At 50.6% G+C, this 12231-nt stretch overlaps 5 protein-coding genes across 5 annotated transcripts; 3 read left to right on the forward strand and 2 right to left on the reverse strand.

Moving 5' to 3' along the window:
* Positions 1–242: 242 nt before the first annotated feature.
* Positions 243–2693, forward strand: Aud_003192 (sterylglucosidase 1; the record flags this gene model as incomplete). Its single annotated transcript, XM_043288147.1, has 4 exons — positions 243–626; positions 686–1617; positions 1664–1982; positions 2049–2693. 4 exons carry the CDS (start codon positions 243–245, stop codon positions 2691–2693), a joined length of 2280 nt encoding a protein of 759 aa, XP_043144082.1.
* Positions 2694–2839: 146 nt separating this feature from the next.
* Aud_003193 (DUF1917 domain-containing protein) lies at positions 2840–3859 on the reverse strand (the record flags this gene model as incomplete). Its single annotated transcript, XM_043288148.1, has 2 exons — positions 2840–3726; positions 3790–3859. The coding sequence occupies 2 exons, from the start codon at positions 3857–3859 to the stop codon at positions 2840–2842; spliced, it is 957 nt and encodes a 318-aa protein (XP_043144083.1).
* Positions 3860–4954: 1095 nt separating this feature from the next.
* Positions 4955–9015, forward strand: Aud_003194 (coatomer subunit alpha; the record flags this gene model as incomplete). The annotated part of the gene is made up of 8 exons (XM_043288149.1): positions 4955–4984; positions 5062–5111; positions 5172–5491; positions 5545–5880; positions 5948–6914; positions 6970–7565; positions 7616–8703; positions 8764–9015. The coding sequence occupies 8 exons, from the start codon at positions 4955–4957 to the stop codon at positions 9013–9015; spliced, it is 3639 nt and encodes a 1212-aa protein (XP_043144084.1).
* Positions 9016–9429: 414 nt separating this feature from the next.
* On the reverse strand, positions 9430–10154 carry Aud_003195 (flavin-linked sulfhydryl oxidase; the record flags this gene model as incomplete). The annotated part of the gene is made up of 2 exons (XM_043288150.1): positions 9430–9925; positions 9982–10154. The coding sequence occupies 2 exons, from the start codon at positions 10152–10154 to the stop codon at positions 9430–9432; spliced, it is 669 nt and encodes a 222-aa protein (XP_043144085.1).
* Positions 10155–10768: 614 nt separating this feature from the next.
* Positions 10769–11909, forward strand: Aud_003196 (putative transcriptional regulator; the record flags this gene model as incomplete). The annotated part of the gene is made up of 2 exons (XM_043288151.1): positions 10769–11032; positions 11103–11909. The coding sequence occupies 2 exons, from the start codon at positions 10769–10771 to the stop codon at positions 11907–11909; spliced, it is 1071 nt and encodes a 356-aa protein (XP_043144086.1).
* Positions 11910–12231: the final 322 nt, after the last annotated feature.

Consider the following 12231-nt stretch of genomic DNA (forward strand, 5'->3'; position numbering starts at 1 on the left):
GCTATCAGAGGGTCAGTGCTCTCATTGATCATTCACTTAATCATGGCCAACATTCTGCATGTTGTTGCTGACCTTCCTATGCATATAGTAGATTCTGCTCGATATTTTTTGGGGGACCTGCCCTATTAAGCATACTCGCCTAGAGGACTACTCACCGTCGATTTGCTGCGGAGGTCGTCGCCCTATATTCTCCTCTCGTTGTCTCCGCCAGCCAGCATACGACTTTCGACCACACAGTAACTATGGGTGTGCTACGGCTCAGAGTCGATGGTCAGACGTTTAGAGACCCTGACAATCGTGAAATCACTTTGAGAGGCATCAATGTAGCCGGTGAGGCCAAATATCCCAAGAAACCCGATATCCCATCTTACGTTTTGGATGGCTTCTTCGATGCCGATGATGTCTCATTCGTGGGTCGACCGTTCTCTCTTGACGATGCGCACATACACTTCTCCAGATTACGAAAATGGGGTTACAATACCATTAGATATGTTTTCACTTGGGAAGCCATCGAGCATGCGGGCCCAGGCAAATATGACGATGAATGGATCTCATTCACTATCGAGGTTCTTCGGATTGCAAAGCAGTATGGGTTTTACGTGTTCCTTGATCCGCATCAGGACGTTGTATGTTTTTGATAAAACCCAGTCCCAGAACAGAGCTCTGTGTAGCTGACAGTTTGAAGTGGTCAAGACTCTCGGGAGGTTCCGGTGCCCCAGCATGGACACTCTACGCCGCAGGTCTCAACCCCAGAGGCTTCAAGAAGACTGAGGCAGCCCTCGTTCAAAACACATTCGATGATCCGGCTGAATTCCCGAAGATGATATGGAGCACTAACTACACGAGGCTTGTGTGTCAGACGATGTTCACGTTGTTCTATGGAGGCAGGGATTTTGCGCCGAAGGCCATCATAGATGGCATGAACATTCAAGACTATCTCCAGGGCCATTTCATTGCTGCATGCAAATATTTTGCTCAGAAAATTCACGAGGCCGGCGACATCGAGAACGAAGTAGTCATTGGTTGGGAAAGCATGAATGAGCCTAATAGAGGGCTGATTGGGGTGCAAGATATATCTGTGATACCACCCGAGCAGCAACTGCAGTTAGGAACGTCGCCTACTGCTTTTCAGGCCATGTTGACGGGCTCTGGGCGAGCATGCGAAGAGTCTACCTGGGCTTTTGGCGGATTTGGTCCCCATCAGACAGGCAGGGAGCTCGTGGACCCCGAGGGCGAGACCGCATGGCTGCCGGCTGATTACGATGACAGCAAGTATGGCTGGGCCAGGGATCCTGGCTGGAAGCTTGGAGAATGTCTTTGGGCCCAACATGGCGTCTGGGATCCGTCCTCAGATCAACTCCTGCGAAAGGATTATTTCGCCAAAAAGCCTCAAACCGGTGAACCCTTGAACTATGACAAATTCACCAATACATATTTTATGGAGCATTACAGAGCTTATAGAGATGCTCTCAGGAGTGTCTGGCCAGGAGCCATCCTTTTCTGCCAACCCCCCGTCATGGAGGTGCCGCCCGATCTAAAGGGAACAGTTGATGACGACCCCAACATGGTTCATGCAGTGCATTATTACGACGGCATTACTCTATTGACGAAGCATTGGTGAGTGAAACAGCCTGAGTCTGGACCCCTCTGCTAATTGCCCTAGGAATCGTCTTTACAACGTTGATGTCATAGGCGTCCTTCGTGGAAAGTATCTCACGCCAGCATTCGCCGTCAAGATTGGAGAGACAGCGATTCGAAATTGCCTGCGTGATCAGCTCAAGTTTCTAAGGGATGAGAGTTTGAGATATATGGGGACTCATCCTTTGATTTTCACGGAGATCGGCATTCCGTTCGATATGGACGACAGACATGCATACAAGACAGGAGACTACAGCGGTCAAATCAGTGCTATGGACGCGAACCATTTCGCAATCGAAGGCAGCACCGCCAACGGGTTCACATTATGGCTATATACAACATCCGTAAGTATATCTATGCTACCTCGCGCCGAGAGTTTTCATAGATCCAGCAACTGACGCACATTTGAGAATAACCATGAATGGGGTGACAACTGGAACGGGGAAGACTTGTCGATATACTCTCGTGACGATCTAGAACTGCCAAGCGGCAAGCTTCTCGCTTTTGAGAGCGAATTCCAACGCGATCCTCAGTCTCCAGCATACTCTGAGAGCCAACGCAACACCGAGAGCTACCGAGTGGGTCCACGAGATTTGAAGCAGGCTCTTCAATCACCCTCTATATCATCCGAGATCTCTCAGTCATCCGAGGACAAAATAGGGTTCCGGGCTGCAGAGGCATGGGTTCGTCCGAGTCCAATCATTACAAACGGCCAGATATTGCAATACGGTTTCGATCTCAAGAAATGTGTATTCAGCATGAGACTACTTGGGGAAAAGAAAGGGCTGGAACAAGAGGCCGCAACGGAGATTTATCTCCCTGACTTTCACTTCCCAGACACTCACACTGTAATTTCTGTCAGCGGTGGAGAGTGGACGATTGACTATTCAGAGATACATTCCGTCAAATTTCAGCGCTTACGCTGGTGGCATCCCGAGGGTGATCACAACATAAAGATCCAAGGCGTCAAACGCAAGCCTGGCGACCCGACAGTCTCTGGGGAGGAGCTATCGTATCTTGAGCAATGCCAGAAAGGCGGATGCAGTATGATGTAGAGCTACTGGGTTAACTTGAGGATACTTGCATCTGAGTCGGATTTCAGATGATTTAGATTGTTTTTGAAATGGGATTTATTGGTTTCTCTGATCATTTTCATCAGCATCATTATTTAACCTTAACCTATATCTTCCTATTCGACTATTCACACCTTACCTGCCAACATATCCCGACTGGAGGCCATGCTCGCCTTGAGGCCGTATGGGTTATCGCTCATGATGCGCAGGTACGTGAATGCGTCACACTTGTAGTAGACGGGCCTCTCGTCTGGCTTCACAAGGCCCAAATCTACCATCTGTTCAAGCACGCGTTTTACGTCTTGCCTATCCGCATAATCTCTCGTGTAGATTGCGATCAACCGCGGCCTCCCTGAGCCATCGTCCGTCGCAACCTTGGCCGCATCGCCCAGTTGCCCAGATACAGTCCCAGTCACAACAGCCTCCCAATACCTATCCACTCGATCGGCGGTTATAAACATCATCCATTTCCCAGACACGACACCTGTCTTCCGCGCCAGCGCGAAGATATCCTGTTCCAGTGTCCGCCGCAACGGGTTCAGCTTGCGCGTCAGCGCTGCCTTGGATTTGGACCTCGAGCGATCATGCTCCGCTTCTAGCTCTGCTTTCTGGTCCTCAAATCTGTGAAGTAGTTCGGTCCCCTCACGGACGAGGTTGGCGATAGCCTGCTCGTCTGGATCGGCTTTGCGGTGCGGGTCCGTGACGTATACCCATGGCCCGACGTCTTCCTCTTTTGTCGTAGATGGGGGTAGGCGCGCTAGGAAGTCGTGGACGGGCTCTTTTGGGCTGCGCGCATTGCGGCGCAGTGTTGTGGGAGGGATCTCGGCGAGCAGGTCTGTAACTAATGACAATTCGCCTTTGGCTTGATCGCCATCGGAGGGTGTAGGAACGGGCTCTGGGGCTCGTAATTCATGCTGGATCGTAGATAGCAAATTTGGGTGGATGTTTGTCCAGTACGGTACTGGATCGTACGATCGGGCTAGCTCTTCCAAACGGGACTTTTCTGCGTCATCGCCTATTATTCTCAATAGTTAGAATATATGGACATTGAGACCAGGTCCAGGTAGAATGGCCATACCGTAGAAACTGGACTCATCAGAAAAGATCTCATCAAGGTCGTCATTCGTAGCCTGACGGGACTTTGACATTACGTTGGGTTTGATGCTTGGGTGCCTAGGTTGGAATGATGAATGTGATGGGTGCTGATAAGAGGACCTCGGTCTTATCGGTAGGTGGAGTTGTGGTGCAGATACCATCATACCAACACTATAAACGAGACAAGAGCAGGAAGAGAGTGATTTGAAATGAAGCCAAAGATTTTGTGCTAAATATCCTTGGTTGAACTCGCAATTGGACTGAACCTAGCCTTCAGCCCGCATGAAGTCAAGTGCTTGGACAAAGAGTCTAATTAGTGCTTAACAGAGTATCCCAACGGACAAGTAGGATACGACCAATTGAGCTTGAGATCGACGAAATTGATTTATTCGACCTTCTTCTCAAAAGACCAATATAATTTGCAAGTTTGACTGTTAAGTCAAGGTCTTGGATATTTCCGATCTGGGACATCCATAGCGGGGGACTAGGTGTTCATCACACCTTGGCCTACCTACAAAGTAAATAGCTCGATATTGCCCCCAAATCTCGATGCAAAAACTCATTGGATCGGTTCGAGAGCCTGATGACGAGCAGAGAAGAATGCGGTTCTTCTAGCCATTGTTTATCCTATTCGTTAGTTCGAGGATCGCGAGTGGAAGTATATAATCTTTTCCACGGCATGGGTTTTGCCTTTCTCAGAGATCGAGTTTGACTATTTCGTTCGACAGAGGATGTCGTAGCCACACAACCCTCCTCGAGTACTCAATCATGAGTACCCTAGTCTCAGACATTGTCAATTTCTGATCGAGATATCCAATTGTCAATTGGAAGCATGAAGTCATCACTGCGATACTCCCTACAGAGGCTCAAAATCGGTGTTCCTGGCAGCTTCTCACCGCCGGGCCCATCATTGGACCGCGGGACTCGCTTATTGGCTCGCCGCCTGGAAACACACCCGACCTCAATAAGTCCACGTTACCGCCATCGTTAGGTGTCCAGACTATCTGTCCCCATAGTCCAGACGTTTCTCGCTTTGCTCCTACCCATTCACCCTGTGACAGTGGATGAGGAGATCACGTCTGTGATTTTCTTTATATCAGTGTGCGGAGCTTGCTACTGAATGGTGCGGCTCCGGCCAGCTTTGCAAGATGCAGTCCTCCCCAAACATGCTTACCAAGGTACGTTGCTCCCCCTCTGTTACCCCCTATCCCCGCGCAAACCAAGCCACTCAACTAAACAATTGCTTAACGAATAGTTCGAGTCGAAGTCGTCTCGTGCGAAGGGAATTGCTTTTCATCCTAAACGGTCAGTCCTGGATGGATTGCTTAACGCGTTGCAATCGAGAAGCTGCTGACCCTGGAACAGACCATGGATCCTTGTTTCACTCCACTCGTCGACGATTCAATTATGGGATTATCGCATGGGAACTTTGATTGATCGCTTTGAAGAGCACGATGGACCTGTTCGCGGCATTGATTTCCACCCGACACAACCCCTCTTCGTCTCCGGAGGCGACGATTACAAGATTAAGGTCTGGAGTCTTCAAACACGGAGATGTCTTTTCACCTTGAACGGGCATCTCGACTACGTGCGCACGGTATTCTTCCACCGCGAACTTCCTTGGATCCTCTCTGCCTCCGACGATCAAACAATAAGAATATGGAATTGGCAGAATAGATCGTTGAGTAAGTGGGCTCTGGCCACTTGTCCCAGCAAGCGAGGCTGACTTGAGTTCCAGTCTGCACAATGACGGGCCACAATCATTATGTGATGTGTGCACAGTTCCATCCGACAGAGGACCTAATCGCTTCCGCGTCGCTCGATCAGTCTGTTCGCATTTGGGATATTTCCGGGCTGCGGAAGAAGCATTCGGCACCGACCTCCATGACATTCGAAGACCAGATGGCTCGAGCCAACCCCAGCCAGGCGGATATGTTTGGAAACACCGACGCTGTTGTGAAATTTGTCCTGGAGGGCCACGACCGAGGTGTGAACTGGGTGTCTTTCCACCCAACTCTACCTTTGATTGTCTCCGCGGGAGACGATCGCCTGGTCAAGCTGTGGAGAATGAGTGGTACGTGCCAAAGATGTTGTTGTTCTTTGTTCAAATGATTTCTGGATCTCCTGACACTACAGTGTAGACACGAAAGCCTGGGAAGTCGATACATGCCGGGGTCATTTCCAGAACGCCTCCGCTTGTCTATTCCACCCCCACCAGGATTTGATCCTCTCCGTCGGCGAAGACAAGACCATCCGAGTGTGGGACTTGAACAAGAGAACCTCGGTGCAGTCTTTCAAACGTGACGTGGATCGGTTCTGGGTCATTGCTGCCCACCCGGAAATCAACCTCTTTGCAGCTGGTCATGACACCGGTGTCATGGTATTCAAGCTGGAGAGAGAAAGACCTGCGTCTGCTGTTTACCAAAACCAATTGTTTTACATCACGAAGGAGAAGCACGTCAAATCGTACGACTTTGCCAAGAATGTTGAGTCGCCGCCGATGCTTTCACTACGCAAGTTGGGATCACCGTGGGTGCCGCCAAGGACTCTTTCTTACAACCCCGCTGAGCGCGCCATTCTCGTCACATCTCCCACTGATGGCGGAGCGTACGAGCTGATCCACTTGCCGAGGGATGCAACTGGCGCTGTCGAGCCAACAGACGTCAAGCGCGGCCAGGCTTCTTCCGCCGTCTTCGTCGCCCGTAACCGATTTGCTGTCTTCAGCCAGGCCAATCAACAGGTGGACATCAAGGATCTAAGCAACTCTACCACAAAAACTATTAAGCCGCCTTCTGGAACAACTGATATTTACTTTGGTGGAACCGGAGCTTTACTCTTCATTACACCCACCTCCGTGGTTCTCTTTGACATCCAACAGAAGAAGCAGCTGGCAGAGCTTGCAGTGAGCGGTGTCAAGTACGTTGTTTGGTCCAATGATGGACTCTATGCTGCTTTGCTCAGCAAGCATAATGTTACCATTGTTACCAAGTCCCTCGAGCAAGTGAGCAGCCTGCACGAGACCATTCGCATCAAGAGCGCGGCGTGGGATGACGCAGGCGTCCTTCTTTACTCGACCTTGAACCACGTGAAATACTCTCTTCTAAATGGGTATGTGTACAGACTTCCCCTTCATTAGCTGATGCCGATGCTAACAACCTCGTAGGGACAACGGCATAATCCGCACTTTGGACCACACCGTGTACCTCGTCAAGGTGAAGGGCAGAAACGTTTACTGTCTGGATCGTAATGCCAAGCCCAGGGTTCTCGAAATCGACCCTACCGAGTACCGCTTCAAGCTCGCCCTGGTTAAGCGCAACTACGACGAGATGCTGCAGATTATCAAGACCTCCAGCTTGGTCGGCCAAAGTATCATTTCGTATCTGCAAAAGAAGGGCTACCCTGAGATTGCCCTACAGTTCGTGCAGGACCCTCAGACTCGTTTTGAGCTTGCTCTCGAGTGTGGTAACCTGGAAGTTGCCATCGAAATGGCGCGCGAGCTGGACCGCCCGAAGTTGTGGAGCAGACTGGGAATGGAAGCTCTGGCTCACGGCAACCATCAAACTGTGGAGATGACCTATCAGAAGCAAAGGAACTTCGACAAGCTTTCATTCCTTTACTTGTCCACCGGTGATTCTGAAAAATTGGCTAGGATGGCCAAGATTGCAGAGCATCGCGGGGACTTCACATCTCGGTTCCAAAATGCTATCTACCGTGGCGATGTTGAAGATAGAATTCAGATGTTCAAGGAAGTCGATCTGTGTAAGTGATTTTGGGATCAACGTGACTATACTCAGCTAACTCTCAAGCAGACCCTCTGGCCTATCTTACCGCCAAGTCCCACGGCTTGACTGAAGAGGCTGAATCCATTCTCGAAGCCTGCGGGTTGACCGAAGACCAGATCACGCTTCCCACAACCGAGGAGCCTCTGTCGGTGCCTCAGCCCATTGCCCCTACTTTCAAGTCGAATTGGCCTGTTAAGACTGCAGCTCATTCGTCGTTTGAGAAGGCGTTGCTTGGAGAAGGGGGTGTGGAAGATGAGGAGGCTGCCGCCCTTGGCCTCGAGCCCGAGGAAGAAGGCGAGGAGGCCGTTCTGGCCCGTGAGACTCTTGAGGATGAAGAGGAAGATGTTGCCGGATGGGACATGGGTGAAGAGATCAACGTGGAGGAGGATGTCGACTTCGTCAACGTCGACAGCGCAGAGGCTGGTGCAGGCAGCTCTGAGGCCGACCTTTGGGCTCGTAACTCTCCCCTGGCGGCTGATCATGTCGCTGCTGGTTCTTTCGATACCGCCATGCAGCTTCTCAATCGGCAAGTTGGTGCTGTCAACTTCGCTCCTCTCAAGAGTCGCTTCCTCGAAGTATATAAGGCGTCCAGGACTTACCTGCCCGCTACCGCCGGGCTTCCTCCTTTGGTTAACTATGTGCGACGCACTGTTGAGGAGACTGACAGCCGCAAAGTCCTGCCCATCATTCCCAAGGATCTAGAGACGATCGCCAATGTCGACCTCCAGGAGGGTTACGCTGCAATGAGGGCGAACAAACTGGAGGATGGCGTGAAGATTTTCAAGGGAATTTTACATGCTGTTCTGCTCAACACCGTGTCTTCCGAAGCCGAGGTCGAGCAGGCGAAGAAGATCATCGAAACCGCTCGGGAATACATTCTTGCCATGTCTCTCGAACTTGAGCGCCGCTCCCTATCAACGGATACCCCCGAGAACCTCAAGAGGAGTCTCGAGCTCTCTGCCTACTTTACCATTCCCAAGCTGGAGGTCGCTCATCGTCAGCTTGCACTGATGGCTGCAATGAAGTTTGCCTTTGCCAACAAGAACTACTCGTCCGCCCTGAGCTTTGCCAACCGTATGTTGGCCAACGGAGGCTCGGCTAAGCTTCTTGATCAGGTAAGCCATTTGGTTTCTTGCAGATCGCTTTGTTCTATACAATACTAATCAAATCTCTAGGCCAAGAAGATCAAGGCACAGTGCGAGCGTAGCCCGCAAGACAAGATTGATATCGAGTTCGACCAGTTCGCCGAATTTGACATCTGCGCCGCCTCATTCACTCCTATTTACGGGGGTTCTCCTAGCGTGTCGGATCCTTTCACCGGTGCCAAGTATCATGAACAGTACAAGGGTACCGTGTGTCGGATATCTGAAGTGACAGAGATTGGAGCACCGGCTAGCGGGCTACGTCTGTTCGTTCCCGGTCAGTAGTAAACATAATGTATTGATGGGCTTTTCGCAATTGTATTATCTCCCTGCTTGTGATGATTTCAACCCATAAAATATATTCTCCATAGTCGGGAAGAGGTTTGTGGCGGGGGCGTCAAGGAACGAGGACGCCTTCTGCAAACATTTTAGATGTGTGCTTCCGTTGTGCCTTTTTCATTCAGCGACTTCCTATTTATTCTTCAACTTTGCGATATCTTTGAATCGAGATGATACAGACTTAACTGCTTTGTATGATGTTGGTAGAGGAAAGTGTGTCTGTTCGCTCAAACGAGCTGGTCTTCCCTTGCTCGAATGTTGAGTAGAGATATCTTTCAGTGAGTCGAGTCGTCTATAAGTACAATATGCCGAATATACAGTCATGAAATATGTCCATCTATTGCAGTTCATAAAAGTTGATCAGTCGCATCTCCCATCCTTCCAGCCAGTCCTCCACCTCTCCTCCCAGAACCGACAGTCAAACTCCTTCTTCCCCAGCTTCCGATTCACCTCATTATGCGCCTCGCACATCCACGTCCCGAAGTCCGCTCGTCCAGATAACCGCGGCGTATTCCGACCGCTGGGCTCCGCCATCCACGTCCGGAAGTCCTCCGCACACACCCAGCATGGATACAGTCGCGAGAAAAGGTTCAGGAATGACCGCATCTCACTCTGCTGCTCTGGAGAGGCCTTGGCGGGGTATGCTGCCGTCAGGGAGTGCAGGAACGTCCAGGTTGAGCGGCCCAGTTCCTCGACATCTGGGGGGCATTCGGTTTGCATTGGTGAAGGGGCAGGAGCGGACGTGGAGGGTTTTGCTGCTGGTGCGGTTGCTGCTGGAGCGGTCCCGGCTGCAGTCTGACTCTTGGCTTGTTTTGTTAATGCGCGCCATGATGCGGCGGAGGTGCAGAGACGGCAGCTGTTTTGGGCTGTTAGATTTCCTGGCGCGGGTTGTAGGGCATAGAGGCAACGTACGGTTTCCCATCCTTGTCTAGGATTACCCCGTTGGGCAATTTGGTCATGCCTGCGGGCACATCGTCGTCTTTGGAGGCTGTGGAGGAACTTGCGGCGGCGGGGATTTGGTGGGGGAAGAGCGTCTTGGGGAATTTCGGTTGTATTCCTGATTCCTGCGGGCGAGGATCTGACATGATGACAGGCGTACACTGCTGTCTAAATCGGTTTAGGCGAGATATATAGTATGGTCTCGGTGCTGCACTGGAGAATGCGGAGGATGGCGGAGGAGCAAATTGATACCTCGATTGAGATGCTGCTCTCCAGGCAGCCTGCTGACAAACTATGGACAGGAGGTGAATCCTCAAAGAAAAGAAGGAAGGTATCCGCAGATTAGCGTTAAAGCAAAAACGAAAACCAATGATAAAAGGAAAGCAGCTGGATGGAAGCTCGGGGATTTCTATATCGGCTTTGTCAGCACAGTTGCGCCGATAGTCTAATCTAGATAGAGCTCGGCGCGAACGATAACATCCGGCAGGATACTCTGACGTATACACTAGTGTTTGATTAGTGCTGCGAAAGGACGATTGATTTTTAGATGCGCTCAAAGCTTCAACACCAATCAATTCATCTGGCCCCCTAGCAGTCCAATCTTATACATCCGTGCTGGTTCGCGCTCCCGACTCATTTCCATTGTCGCGTCGGAGTCGCGCCGCAACGCTGGCTGTCCATCCGCTATCATCTGTCCTAGTGAATTTGTGACGAACTCATTCAAAACAAAAATAAAAGGAACAAGGGGAAGACAAACAGAATGGCACCTCGATATGCCGTGTCCGAGTCTGACGACGACTCAGACTCAAATCAACTAGTGGCAGCTTCAAACCCCTCCGATGAAGCTCTCGAAAAAGCGCTACGCGACGCCGTCGCCAAGATCTACCAGTCGGGAAAAATGGAGGAATTGACTGTTAAGAGAGTGCGATTGGCGGCGGAGAGGGCACTTGGATTAGAGGAAGGGTTCTTCAAGGAAGATAGCGCGTGGAAATCGAAGAGTGATCAGATCATCAAGGACGAAGTGGTATGTCATTGTTATCCTGCCTGAGTATCCTAGAGGGCCAATGCTCATGCAAGCGGCTTACACTTTGCAGGAGGTGCAAGACAGGCTCGCGCAAGAACCGGCACAGGAGGACGAAGAAGTAAAGGAGGATGAAGAAGAAGATATTTCCTTGCCTCCCAAAAAGACCGCGAAACCTACCAAACGCGCAAAACCTACAAGTACATCTACGTCGAGAAAACGCAGAAAGACAGAGACCCCAGAGCCCAAGATCTCAGACGATGAGGAAACCGGTGCGCCCAGCGACAGCGAGGACGAAGTCAAGAACCCTATTGGAAGACAGTCAAAAACCAAATCGGAACGCGCGTCAGCCGAGTCTCGTGCAGCGGAAGAAGCTGCAAATACAGAGAAGGTCGATTCGGAAAGTGAAATGTCGGTTGTCCTCGATGAGGAACCCAAACCCAGCCGCAAACGAGGGAGAAGCTCAGAGAGCATGTCGACGAAGGGGAAAAAGAAGGCCCCCGCTAAACCAAAGGACGCTGGCCTTGATCCCAATGAAGCTGAAATCAAGCGGTTGCAAGGATGGCTGGTCAAATGTGGTATTCGCAAGGTGTGGTCTCGAGAGCTGGCTCCGTATGACACACCGAAAGCGAAGATTAAGCATCTGAAGAACATGTTGAAGGATGCGGGAATGGACGGACGCTACTCACTAGAGAAGGCCAAACAAATCAAAGAGAAACGAGAGTTGGAAGCCGACCTCGCCATGATCAAAGAGGGTGAAAAGCACTGGGGCCGGGGGAGTGTGGAGGAGGAAAGTGATAGCAACCGGCCTCAACGGAGACTCAATCGCGGTCGACAGACTCTGGCCTTCTTAGAAAGCGAAGGGGAAGAGACCGATTGATGGGTCTGAGTGAAGTAATGATAATGATGTCTAGCTACGTTTATATCCCCTAATTAATGAGATGTAGGGAAGCATGTACTATGCTGGTTATGTGGACTGAATTGGGCGTAAAATCTTATACATGTGGCTAATCAGAAAGGACCTAAATACACACATGACTGACATGATGAGACCATTGAGTGCAAGAAAGTCATGGTGGTAAAGGCTATCCCAGACTCTATTTGTTTGCTTTGACTCTTCCGTGGCACATCATGCATGTTGATTTTATGTTTCGGCCAAGCACGATGTCTTCTATCAATAATCGATAGGCTGGATCACATGT

The sequence above is a fragment of the Aspergillus udagawae genome (genome assembly GCF_001078395.1).
Source record: "Aspergillus udagawae IFM 46973 DNA, scaffold_2, whole genome shotgun sequence".
In the NCBI taxonomy this organism is placed as follows: Eukaryota; Fungi; Ascomycota; class Eurotiomycetes; order Eurotiales; family Aspergillaceae; genus Aspergillus; species Aspergillus udagawae.